Genomic DNA, 14,330 nt, shown 5'->3' with positions numbered 1-14,330 from the left:
CATGTCAAGAACACATAATGGAGGGTTATGATCAGAAATCCAATCATAATTTTTTTGTAGTGCATAGAGCTTTATCTGTTCCATATGCTACTAGTTACAGAAAGAAAAAAGAAACAAGAACACAAAGTGTTTTACTGTCTTTGAAAGCTGGTAAACCTCTTATCAAACACTGCTAGTACTCAGTGCCTAGTGCAAGACTCAAAATTAACAGCACTTAGAAAGGTATTTAACAATTGTTAATTGTTAATATTGGGCCTCGTACTAGAGTAACGCTCAACTTGGTTGCCTTTTTTCCCTGATATTGGAGCATAATCATGGTACTCCATGCACTACATAGAAGATTATGATTGGTTCTGTGATCATAACTTGCTTATTATGTGTTTGGAACATGAATGCCAAGAAATTCACCTCAAGAGCTAAGCCTGAGAGGTGACCCTTGGCATACCTGTCAAGAGCACATAATATTAAGTTATGATTAGGGATCTTAGTGGTCAGGACCAGGCATGATCTTAACAGCACACAGGGGGTGCTTAACAATTGTTAAGCACCCTTCTAAGTATTGTTAAGATCAGGTCTCATTCTATAGGAGTACTGAATTAAGATGCAATTTAACTGATACTTAAGAGTAATAACAGTGCTTCATGTGCTACATATACATATGCAGCATGTGTGCTGCAGAGATAAACACATATGTACAACTATATCATATATAGATTGGTAACCACTTGAATCTTTTTATTTATGATCTACTTTGCATGAAAGCTATGTCTTGTGTAGAACTTTGTACATCACTTGTATGATTTTGTACTACAAACAATATATGTAAATACTGTAAATAGTTTTATCACAATTCATTCTTTACGTATTGTTTAACACTGAAATATTGTTCTAAGACTTTCTTTTAATTTCTTGGAGCTTTTCTCCCCAGGCTTCCACTGAAAAGAGCCTATTTGCTCAGTTGGACTTTCCCAGTTGATAAATAAATTAATTAATTAACTAATACAATTTTAAAAGCAATCTGACTTTTGACCACCATGTTGCTTCCATTGTATGTAAAGCTTTCTACATGTCCCACCTCACAAGTAAGGGTATCTCATCCAGGGACAAGGAGGTCATAACATCCCTGTATTCTTCCCTTATAAGGCCTATTATTGAGTACAACGTTCCATTTGGCATATACCTCGCACAGCACATGCAGCAGCTGGAAAGACCACAGAGGTTCCTCACCAGGAGAATCCAGGGCCTCAAAAGTCTACCATACACAGATAGGCTAAAAGCCCTATCCCTCTATTCTGTTTCATACAGACTCCTCTGTCTGGCATACAAGTCGATCTCGGACCCTGCCTTGATGGGACTGCTACATATCCGCAAGTCAAGCTCCACTTGAATAACCTGCAAATGTGTCCTCAACCTGGTCTGTGACATCAATAGGACTTATTGGTGGGACAGATTTGTGTCCCAGAAACTCCCCCATCTATGGAATAGACTAAGCGCAACCTGGATAACTGGATAGGAAATAGAAAATACATCCCTGGGATTCCACCTGTGTCCCTGCTGGACAGGGGCATTGGGTGCTGATTTGTCTATACATGGGCTAAACTCTTGGGTAGGCTTATAAGGGCCTCAGGGCCAATAGCCTAGTAACTCCTATGATCCTAAGAGATAATAGCACATTTAAAAATGACCTGTACATTTACTACACAAGCTTTGGGGGTCTACAAAGGAATAACAAAGACTACTTGCACATAAGTGCTGCAAATTAAAATCACATCACTATAAACACAGTATTTGACATAATCCGTAAGATGGCATGTAGTTAATTAGCATGCCTTGAACACAATTTTCAGTAAAAAGTGTGAAGAATTACATCAAATAACACTGAAAATTTCCATTCAATTTGTTTTCTTCTACATTATGTTCAGACCCTAGACAAGAAAGACTTTGAGAATAAAAATCTGATGGGTGCTATTTGCCTGCAACAACTAAATTTGTTAAATGATTTAGCTGCCCTCAGGGAAACTTGAAGAAATGATGAGGAAAGTTAAACCATAATTTTGAAGAAGTGGAAATTATCCACTTCAAAAAACAAAAGATTTAAGGCAAAACACATGCTATGGAGTAATGTGATAGATAAACTGAAGACAACATGAAATAATGTGATACAGGCAGTCTCACAATGTCCAAGGTCAGTATCTAGTTAAAGTAAGAGTTGCACTAATTTGTCACAGGGAAGATGCCACAGCTCTGTATAATTTCTGGTCATGAAAAAGAAAACACGAACAGGACTCTTCCCCAAACAATATCAAAATAAATGCAGAAACAGTTTTAAAGTATATGCAGTTAACATCACATGGGCTGATGGATTTTGTTTTTTTCATTGCCCAAGGAATCTGCAATGAATGGCAGTAGACAACCCAGTCATAAACTTTTCGAAAGTACAGTGCAGTGCACTCTGGTTAATACATACAGTCAGCTGTAAAATGCAGATGACAAAATATCCTTAATACACATTATTTTCATCCACTGTATGTCAAATTACTGTACAATGTTTAGATGATGTAGAAACCAAAATACACATGAAAATGTGTGATATGATATGATTATAGAGAAAGGAATCAATGGCCAGAAAGCCCTTTTCTTATTAAGTAGCAGTACTGGGTTCCTTGTATTGAGTAGCCATATCTACACTATGAAACTCAGTCCCACTTAATGTTTGATCTATATCTAATACTGAGTTATTTCTATTACAACGAAAAATCAATTAACTTCCTGAATCCATATATATATCTGCTGCTCTCTTATTAACTCTCTTGACTAAACCTTAAGAAACGTTTTTAATATACACTTGAATAAGTGAGCAGTCACAAGGACAACAGTAGCCATGGAATGGGAACAGGGGACGTGGGTTTAAAGCCTCATTGAAGGGTGTTACACCCTATAAGATATTACTCACCTTGTAATATTTAGATTATAAACTCAGAGTCAGATTTGAAACTAGAACCGCTGGCACTTTAGTCTACAGGTGGCTAGCCTACAAAATGTGGCACACTGAGTTTTAACAAAATGTGACATACATTTTCTGTACATTTCAAGAGACATTTAACTATGTTATGTACATACTCATACATTCAGTGAATCATTTTCTTTCCTTTTTTTTCTATTTACCTTTTTGCGGTTCTGTATCATTGTACAGTGAAATGGCACCACACACAGCAATCCTTCCAAATTCTCTCATCTGGAACATTGCAGTGGAACAAAACTCTCCTCCGACCTGTAATAATTAGATTTATACATATTATCAGCCTCACACTTTGTACAAAAGAAACAAATTATTTAAAAAATTGTCTTCTTTAATGTTTGTGGAATACTGTTAAAAATGAATACAGGTAACAATAAACTATATTTAATCGGGTCTATATTATATAAACAAACGAGTAAAATCTCGACTCACCTTTGATCAACCCTTATTTCCTGAAGCTGCACATCACCGAATGACCAAATCACCAATTTCTTTCCAAGGGAAAGAAGTCAGTTGGCCATTCTGTTAACTCTGCCCTTTTCCCAACTGTAGTGCAGTCTTGGAGTTACTATATTTATTTAGAGGGATATGGGGGCACACCCCCTACATCGAGAGATGTGGGGGTGAAGCCCCCCACTTTTATAGTAATGCATGGAACAGCAGTGTCAAATGGGTGAATTTGTTTTTGTTTGATGAATATTCATCTCTTAAGATTTTTCTGTATTTAATCTTTCTGTCAGTTACACCACTGGAAGTCAAAGGAATGTTTCATCCTGTAGATCAGGATCTCTTCTCTCTCATTGTTAACTGCCAAACAAGAAAGCATCTCTGAAAGTTGACCGTGACCTTAACTTTCCCTGTGACCTTAACTTCAACCAGCATGTGTAGTAAGGAAAGCTTTCTACATAACACACTTAATTAGTAAAGGCATTGTCTTGAGAGCAAAAAAAATTATAACACCCTACAATTGGCACTTATCTGGCCCATTACTGAGTGTAATGTCCTGTTTGGCATATACTATACTAAGCACCTGCAGCAGTTGGAGAGACCTCAGAGTTTTCTAACAAAGAAGATCAAGGGGCTCCAGCATGTGCCTTACATGACTGACTAAAGTCCCTGTCACTGTACTCCATATCATATAGACTTCTTAGGGGAGACTTATGCCTGGCCTACAAAGCAATACAAGACCCAAATCTAATAAACTTGCTGCATATTTGTAAATCAAAAGGGAGTAGGACTATCCATTCCATGGGCCTAAATATTGCCTGCGACTTAAATAGGATATGCTGGAGGGACAGATTTATCTCCCAGTGACTGCCGCATCTTTGGAACAGGCTACCTGTTCATGTGAATCACAGCACCTCTATGGCAATGTTCAAGAGGAACCTGGGTGTCAGCAGCATAATAAGATAGCTTCTATTTTTCTTATTTAATTTTCAATGGGCAGCGCAAACTGTGAATAATAATAGAATCAAAACTGAGCCCTTTAGTATTCCACACTTCAGAGGATACGAGCAAGAGGTTTTTCAAGTCTTGAATCTAGTGTCTGGATACACACAACCATCAATAAATAAATAAAACAAATAGAGACAGAGAGAAAGAGAGAAAACACGTTGTCAGAAGGACAAGAACCACTTCATTTAGTTAAGAACTTTCATCTTCTAAAGTAACAATGTTTCTTCGGAACAAAAGCCCATATGTTGCTGACTAAATTTAAATACAAAACAAACTATCATGGGATTTTTCTACTTTACTGTCTTGAATTGCATTCATAAAATACTATGTTGCAATGCCACGTCCAAATAATTGTGCCCTACAAAAAATGGACAACCTGCATGGCCAGTCTACTCCCTGGTAGCCACAATCTCAACAATATTGTTCTTCATGACACAATATAAACACTTCTATACCTGGTCATGGTTTCCATACTTTAGGTCAGTCTGTGCCAAATCCAGTCTGCTGACTAATACAATAATTAAGGATTCCTTGCCGAATTCTGTCCAATCTGCCATCTTACTTTTGACATAGTCCAACAAATTCAACTTTCCATTTCCCTCCAAAACACAGTTTATTTTCAGATTTGCCATTTTAATTATATCCCCTGTAGTAATTCAATTTTGCTCTATATTTTTTCAGACTACTTAATCATTTCTTCAAAAGTGTCTCATATTCAATCAGCTGCTGCATAATATACCCCATGGGCTCCTGCAGTTCTTGCAGATTTTCTGCTTCTACACCTGCAGCAAACTTTAGAGAACCACACACACAGACTCAAAAACATGTTTATTTCATCATGGTTTGGTGTTTCCTATATTTTAACACCACTCTGTGACTATTTACAGATTTTTAAATATTTTTATACATAATTTCTGAGTCTGACCACATGGGGTCTGGCATCTTGAAGTAATTCTGATTGTTTAGTCTGCCTCTAGGTATCCCACAATGCAGTGCTTGTCTGTAAAAAATTACATCACACAGGCCTCCTTTTTCCTAATGCTCCTGTCAATGCATTGATTTTACTTGCATACACTGCTGTCTTTCAGTCAGTTTTAAGTAACATTTCATGCCGTTCAATGACTACTTAAAACACACACAGCACAAATGCCACAGAACAGACTTTCAAAGTTCTTTTTTACTGCTGCTTCTTTTTATAATGGCTAAACTGCAGTCTTTTATGAAGCTTGACGTGTACTACTTTGACTCATCTCCCATCCCCTTCACACCTAACTTCCCTAGCTGTCAAAGTGCTAAGAGTAATTTGAACTGTTACCTGCTGTGATTGAAAGCTCACAGCAGGAGAGTTGACTCATGTACTGTTTCCTTGTTCTAGCCTTTAGCTTCTGTATGGGTAGGGTAAGGATCAGGCAGTTGTGACATCACAGCATGGGTGGGTTTTTAGGATGGTTGTGGTGATGTCCGTTTGGATAGAGAATTGGCCAGAAAGCTACCTGTATACCGTGGCCTTGATGACATCAGTGAATTAGAGACTGCAGCAAGCTTTTCCAGGGTGGGATAAAAGTTTTCTGAAATTGAAACCATCACAGTACAATAAGATTTTGTTCTACTTGGCATAAACAGTCAATTTAAAATATTCTAAATGCTGTATTGTTATTTATTCATAGCAGGGACAGTAAATAGGGAGAAAAGGATAGAGAAGTTGAGCATTTAATAATAGTATCCAGTTTTTGTCCTTTAGGTAACACACCAACCAGACTCATTAAGTATCATATCTCAACTTTGTTTCCAAGTGATAAATAACTTCATTAACATCCAATGCCAGTGCTCATGTAGGCTCTTTCAATAGAGGGAGCAGAACTGCACAACTAGTCTTTTCTTACTTCCATAACACTTCATCTCCTTCATATCTCACTCCCATTTTTGAACATATTCTCTCCTACAATATTGTTCTAGTAACAATATCTTCACATATCTTCAGACTAAACGGACATCAAATTGCATTGCTTTAATATTATTTTTAGTGGATTTTCCCTTTAACCATATGTAGCACCTTGAGGAAACAAACTTTTTTCAATATTGCAGATGCACTTCTGGCTAGCAACTGCCCATTTTTAATGTGTTAATAATAGCTAGTGTCCCTTGCTTTGAGTCTCAATGGCAGTGGCAAAGAAATACATAGCCACAACACAAAAAACAGTAGATGTCTCAGAGAAGGAGATACACTTTAACTGTTCAGTAGTAAAATGTTAAAGTCATGCTTTACTACTATGTCATAACTTTGAGATTTTGAGATGTATAAGTAGCTGTATTGTCAAAGTTCCAAAAAAAAAAATAGATCCTGATACTATATCAAATTTAGATGCCTAAGGAACTTAAACTTTAAGGGGTGACGCATGAAATGTAGAAATTCAAAATATTATGTGCAGATTACTACTTACAGATTCACAGGCAACCATTACTTTATACAATGCAAGTTACCTGAACATGTTGACTGAAAAACAAAACTTTATAACAGGTAACTGAACTGCCTGAGTGTAATTCCTTGTCTCTCCTAGTCCTTTTGTTTTCCTTCTCAGCTCATCACCCCATACTCCCCCTCTATTAAGGCTGAATTTTAATAAACCTTTTGAAGAAAAAATGTACTTCATATAGGAAACATGGGCTGTTCTTAAGTGGCACCCAATCCTTTTGAAAGACCAGATGTGGTCCCCTACAAATAAGGGCTTGTACTGTCAAGATCCTGCATCAAGCTTGACTGCAGGATGGGTGTACCTGAACCTTGACTGCAGTGCACCTGATAATCATGATGTTCAAGTTCCATTGAGGGGTGTGGTTATTCAAAGGTAGGCAGAGTGAGAGTGGCCTAATGGTTAAGGTGTTTGCCTTACAAACACAAGGTGCAGGGTTTGAGTCTCACAAGGGATAATTGGCTAGGCTTAAAATGGCTCGCAAGGGCAGTTAGCTTAGTACTAATCTATGAACCTATGAACCTTAAGGATCTGCTTAACCACTACTGTGGGCTATAAACCTGCCTTCCACAAAGACATGATGAGTGCAAATAGCTGGCATATAAACCTTGACAGTGAAATAACATAGGTCCAGATTTTGCTTGTGGTAGAGCTACATTAGGATGACTTGTAAGCTGGATGAACTGGGTACCATTTCACACAAATGGGAACCTCTTCTACATGGTACAGAGTTTGCATAAGAAAACATTTCTGATGGCTTCCAAGATAGCTGCACATTGAGTAACAGCTTAATTTCAACTCTCCCAGTGTGAAAGCAGAAACTTGGAAGATAGATCCAGTAAACTCGTAGTTTTTGGTAAATTAGAGTAACTGGATAGTGAGTGCACTTCCTGGATGCCATCAAAAAAGAAATCCAGAGAACCTAAAAGAAAATCAAACACAAAAGACGAGGAAGAACATTGTTTGGGAAGAATTCTGCAGCTATTTAGCAAAAGTAGTGCAAGTTCCAGCTCTGGTGTAAGACATGACTTTCAGTAACCTACAGGAAAAAATAAGTAAAATGTACTCAGAGCTGATTAAAATAAACAAAACACTGAAGGAGTATATCGACTAACATAACAAAGGCCTGGAAAATGGAAGAAGCTTTAAACAGGTATTCAGATGAGGTCATAAAACTGTAACAATCAGCAGTCAAAATGAAGAAAATTCTGACTGAATATGAGACTGCTCAAGAAGAGATGTTTCAAAAAATAATAGAATTGGAGAACAGAGCATGTAGGGAAAACCTGAGATTTTCTGCTGTATCAGAAAAGCTGGTAGGAACAGACTGTATTCATTTTATAAAAGCATCAATAAGCAACTGGACTGGTATTCCACAGCAGGAGTTGTTAATTGAAAGGAAACATCATGTGTATGCCCCAAACCTGTTCATGAGAAAGCAACCTAGAACTTTAATAGTAAAGACGGAATCCTATCAACAGAATGAGTTGATTCTGATAAACTGTGGCAGAAGGACAAAGTACTAAAAGTTGGAGATAGTAGAGTGTTTGTGGAAAATGATTACTCACTGTATACCAGGCAAAAGAGGAGAACATTTATTCTACTAATCATGGAATATTGTGAAGCAGGCATGAGATTCAAGCTGCTGTGCCCAACTATTTTCCAAATATTCTTTACTAAAGGGAAAAAAATCATTCTTTGATGCAAAACATGCAAAGGAGGAAATAAAAAGTTTGTCCAACAAAAAGTGAGCTATGAAACACGAGATTCTGCTTCATGTTCTTCTGGTTATAATTTCCACAGAGAGACTGTGCCAGTGAAATGTTTTCCAATGATTCAATGTAAAATGCTTGAGAGACAGAAAAAGCACATGGGTTGACTAGTAGAACCAGGAGTAAGTTGGAAATGAAGCAGAGGCTGGATATGGGAAATGGAGATCAACAGGAATAAAAGCAGCAATCAGAAACTGACAAATACATGTGGGATTACAAAGTATTAATTATATTTGTGAAACATGACAAAACTTGAAAACCTGGAAATTTTGGATTTTTTTATTTGTTAAACTTGTAGGGGACTCTAAAGCATATGCCTTGTTTCATGTCATTAATGTTTGGATGAACATTTAGGAGAAGGGAAGAGAAAGAAGGAGATTAATTGTAAGCAAAATAAAATGTTGTTCTTAACAGTAGTATTTTTATAATGCATGATATAATCTGCAAGCTATAAAGTAAAGCTTTCTCAGTTATTTTTGAGTGTAATGGGGATAAAGTAATTAGGTGCTCCTTTTTTCTTTATTTCTTATTGTTCAATTTTAAGAAATGTAGGCACTGCAATGTGAAAAGGAAGAAAGGTTTGGTTAAAAGAACATGATGCAAAATCATCTGATGTGCTTTTTTTCACTTTTGCATAGCAGAATGATTATATTAAGGCCCTTGGCTTGGTCTGGCAACACATTTTAAGAGAAAGCAAATAAATATAAAAGAACAATGAATATAATAAAAAGTTTCTCCCTATCAAATAAATGAGTGCTTGTAGAAGCAATTGTGTATCTAGTTTTCATGTCTCTATGTAAAGAGTCTGATGAAGGGCAATATAAACAGAATATTTCTTTCTTTCAATGTCTAGGAGATATTTTCTGAAAGCATTCAAATATTTTCCCATTCTGGGAGAGTAATAAAGGTAAGACAAAACCCAGACAGCACTTAGTAGAAGAACAGGCTGTACCATGCATCTTAGTATAGATAACCTTCCTTTTAGGTTAATCCAAGTTTGTGAGTGTGGCTGTCAGTCTGGGAAAATTGTTTCTATTAGGTGGGTAAAACTTAAATATTTTAAGATGTACATAATGTTGTGTGCTATTATTAAGTTAATAGGTTTTATGGGTGTACTGAGGATGTGTTTGTTTTGTTTTTTGTTTGAGGGTGTTCAATAAAACATAACATTTTATAACATGTGACATAGGCAAAAATGGATATGGCAAAAAACAAGTGTATAAAAGATCAGCCTTCCAAACATTAGTGTATGCATTTAACAAAAAAGCTGGAACTAGACACTTAACAAAAAAAGCTGTTACATGTATAAGGTGGGAATAATAACTTTTTAACTTAATGACACTTTCTGTATTATCTTTAAATGTAAATTGTTTCACAGATACATACAAAAAAGAAAGCAGTGAATTTTATTAAAAATGTAGAGTGCAAAAGCTATGCTACAGGAGCCACATTTGAGAAGAAATGAGCTTGTGAATTTGATAAAGAAAGGTTTTCAGGATGCTTATTCAGTGTAATATCTGAGATAAAGGAATAAAGGAGTACTCATATTATTTGCAAGGGGAGCTCCAACAGTGATAGAAGATGATAAAAAAGATAGTAATGGTAGATTTGTAGTACCAATGGGCTATTAACAAGGGAGAAAGATTACACTGCTATAATGGAAGTTAAGAAAATTCTGGGAGAAATAATCTCCTTTGGAATTTGATTTGCATCAGTGAAGATGTATCTGGGGGTCAGAAAGGGAAAATATAACAAAGGAGGGTAGATTTTTGAAGAAATTTATGAAAATATTTGGCAAGGAATACGTGAATTCAGTAGTAGGAGTTTGGACTGAATTTACATATTATTCCCATGATACATAATCTGGACTAGGCTAGACAGAATTTGTATTTCACAGGAACATGTGCAATTAATTGAAATTTTTAATACACATCCAAAAACTATTTCAGATCACACACCAATAATAACTAAAATAAAAATGCAGGGTAATGAAATAAAAAGGTGTTTCCCCACTTATCTGTTGAAAAGAGTGGACTTTAAGGAATGGGTAATGGATATTATTTGGGGGTTATTAGAGAAGATATAAATTTCTTCTGAAAATACGGCTAGGGAGTGGGACAATTGCAGAATGCTAAACAGAAAGTATGGGATTACCTCAATAAAATGCACAAATTTAGAAGGATTGCTGTTAAGCAACTATTTTTTGATAATAACTCCAGAGCACAAAAACTTTTATCACAATGACTCAGGTAACAAAAAGTAGAACGGATTGTCACCAAGATTAGGGAGCGTATAACAAGAAAGATAACAAGAGATCCAGTAGAGTTACTAGAAATATTTTCAAAATTTTATGAAAATCTGTATAAAGCAGAGAAATATGGAATCAAGAAAAGGTACAAATAAAAATGTTTATGGAAGAAATAAATATGCCAAGGTTAGAGGTAGATGAGGCTCAATTATTAACAGTTAGGATAGGAGGAGGTGAGATATAATGTATAACCAATCTACAAGAATGTCCCCAGGAATAGATGGCATTCCTGTGAACATGTGGAAGCTAGGAGGGAAAACTGATAAAGATCTCAAAGGTTTTGTTTAACAGTATTTTATGAGGAGAAGCACCAATATCCTGGAATAAATCAGTCTTAGCTGTAATACCTAAAGAGGGTAAAGACCCATTGGATCCAGCATCATACAGACTCATTTCAATCTTAACCAAGATTATAAGGTGTTTATGTCTATAGTGGCTAAAAGAATGGCAAAGGTGATGCCAAAATTGATAAACATGGATCAATGTAGTTTTGTGGAGGGGAAGCAAACTTTTGACAACATTAGCAGAACAATGATGATCTAGAGGGAAGGGGAATGTAAGAAAATACCACTATTGCTGGTGTGTCTTGATGCAGAAAAAGCATTTGACAGAGTAAGCTGGGAGTTTATGAGTAGGGCAATGGAAGCATTGGCATTCCCTGATAAAATTATAAGGTTGATTAGGAGGATATACAAGGGATCGGGGTGACAATTAAAGTGGGTGAGTTCCTGTCTGTTTAATTTTTGTTTGAGCAGAGGAAACAGACAGGGATGCTCTCTTTCCCTTTGTTATTTACATTATATTTAAAACAACTGGAAAAGAAAATAAGGGACTCAAAAATTTAAGGATATAATTGGTATGGTAGTCAAGAAAAGCTGGACCTATTTGCAGATGATATTATTTTATACCTGATAAAACCAGAAAAGGACATTTCAGTGTTGTGAAACATTTTGAGGCAGTTTCAAGCCTTTTCAGGATACAAAATGAATGAAGCTAAAACAAAGACAATAGCAGTAAACTATATACCCATACACAAATTGGTTCAGCAGTATCACTATTTATAGGGACATGATCAAATAAAGTACTTAGGAGTATGGAATAGAAAGGACTCTGGTGGGGCAGCTAAGGATAGTGAGAAGAGAGTAAACAAAAGACAATGCAAAAACTAAGAAATTGGAAGCTGTCATTTATGGATATGGATAGCAAGACACAAGCAGTTAAAATATTTTCAGTCCTTTTAGGTTTAGACACAGGTCAGGAATATTTTTATCAACCAGAGGAGAAGTTGTGGATAGAAATTAATAAAGAGCTAAAGGATTTCATCTTGGAGGGAAAGATGGCAAGATTTTTGTGGGATAAGTTGATTCTTCTGATAAAATAAGGTGGTTTGGGATCACCCAATTTGAATGGGTGTTTTAGAGCTACACAGTTAAGGCTCTTATACATAGCACAAGTAGAATGTTATAATTCAAAGTGGAAGGGGATGATGACAGAACAGGGAGGAAGCTCAAGAAACAAGGAGAGACTGGGATGTTGGAAACAGATCCTTAATGAGAAAAACAATAATCATACAGAATATTACATTCATAAAGTAGCAGAAAATATTCTAAGAACTAAGTCATCACAAGAATGGAGAAAGGAGATTCTTTCAATAGGGATGATTGCAATTAGGGATACAGACAATAGGTAAGAGGGGGATAGAATCTATTGGGGAAAACTGGCAAAAGAACCAAAGAATTTGGAGCAAATCATTAGAAAGGGAAAGGTAATATAATGGGAAGAAGCCAAGAATTTATTTGGACTGCATGCTAGAGATTGCCTTCCCTATCAAGGATTGATATCAGAGTATAAGCAAAGAGAAAGAAATAGGAGGATCTTAAGTGAAAGACCAGCACTGGTATAATTTTTAGTAGAATCTAGAACAGAAGAAAGGGAATATTTAGGAGAGAATATAAAACATAGCATGATAACTATAAGAATCAGAGGAGGTTAAAAAGGATTGGGAAGAGAGATTGGATAAGCAATTCACAAAGAAACAATGGGGAGTATATGTATGACTCCAAAATATACAACAAAGTCTAGAAGATTAAAGGTATTTTCTTGGAATTGTTTATACAGGTATTTTTGCACCCCAAGTAGACTTCAAATAATTTTTCCTCAGGTAGACGGCAAATGTTGGAAGTATGATAGGGAAGAAAGAGGTAATTGGTAACATATTTCTTGGGAATGTAATGAGTTGGCAGACTTTAAAAATCCCCTGCAGACTACAGTATCAGAAATACTAGATGAGCATACTGGTATAACTAATGAAAAGGATTTTTGAGCTATGATACAGAATTGGAATGGCTTAGATATAGTAAGGACTTACTGAGTCTAAAGCAATTACTAAAAAATGAAAATCAAAGTCTAAACCAACTGTACTAGAAGTAGTGAATATATTAACTGAGAAAAAACAACTGGAAATGGGATCTTTAGAAAATGGTAAGAACAGATTACAATAACAAAATGACAATTATGGGAATAATACATGCAGAAGACGAGGTTTAAAAGAAGCAGAATTTGAATGAGCTATGTAATGTTTGACATTGATTGGATAGATTATTAGTGATGTATAATGTTTGCAACTAGAATTATGTCAATATGGTTTGTCTTCATTTATATAAATGTATAATTGTGTAGGCCATAAGTTATAATTTAATAAAGACGTTTTTTGTAAAAAAACATTTCTGACACCATGAATCACTGGCAAACAGGTATGCTAAGATCAAAAGATCCACAACAAAAGAAAGGGTCTTAGGTAGAGTAGGTTGCCACCCCATATATGTGGTCAATCTGAAGGATCGTCTGTATCATCATGGGTCTGACAGCCTGGAACCACACCCTTCTTGCTCACCATGGGATAATAAGAATTAGCTTTGTTTTTTTTTTCTTCACAAAATGTGACAATGAGGTGAGGAATCAGAAAAATGATGGGAAGATGTACAGGAACTATCCTGGCCAAGGAAAATAGAAAGCATTCATAGCAAACTCCTCCTTTCTTTACAGAAGATGGGATGAATGCATTCTTCTAAAAGTGAAACTGTTAGATATTCAGAAAAACACATTTCTGGAAAGTTCAGTCCAAATATGGTTCCTGAATGGAGGACTGGCTCAGAAAATTCATCAGCAGGTTCATGTATATTTGAATAGAACTGGACAGATGCTCCTGCCTGTGGCCATCTGCATAATACTTACCACCTAACACGGGAGGGGTGCAGAAGACTGTTCCCCTTTTTACTCAGATATGTGATAGACTAATGTTGAAT

General features: G+C 36.0%; 1 protein-coding gene across 3 annotated transcripts in view; it reads right to left on the bottom strand.

Moving 5' to 3' along the window:
- The window catches only part of LOC122793216 (prostaglandin reductase 1-like), a 401,739-nt gene that overhangs the window by 42,316 nt on the left and 345,093 nt on the right, over positions 1–14,330 (bottom strand). For all 3 annotated transcript variants that reach the window (XM_044061055.1, XM_044061054.1, XM_044061053.1), the window contains exon 8: positions 3,166–3,271. In XM_044061055.1, coding sequence (XP_043916990.1) covers positions 3,166–3,271 — 106 coding nt within the window. The remainder of the gene's footprint in view (positions 1–3,165; positions 3,272–14,330) is intronic.

The sequence above is a fragment of the Protopterus annectens genome, chromosome 2.part0, assembly GCF_019279795.1.
Source record: "Protopterus annectens isolate FY-2018-M chromosome 2.part0, PAN1.0, whole genome shotgun sequence".
Lineage (NCBI taxonomy): Eukaryota > Metazoa > Chordata > Ceratodontiformes > Protopteridae > Protopterus > Protopterus annectens.
Note: the sequence above shows the minus strand (reverse complement) of the source record. Positions and strands in the feature narration are given on the sequence as shown.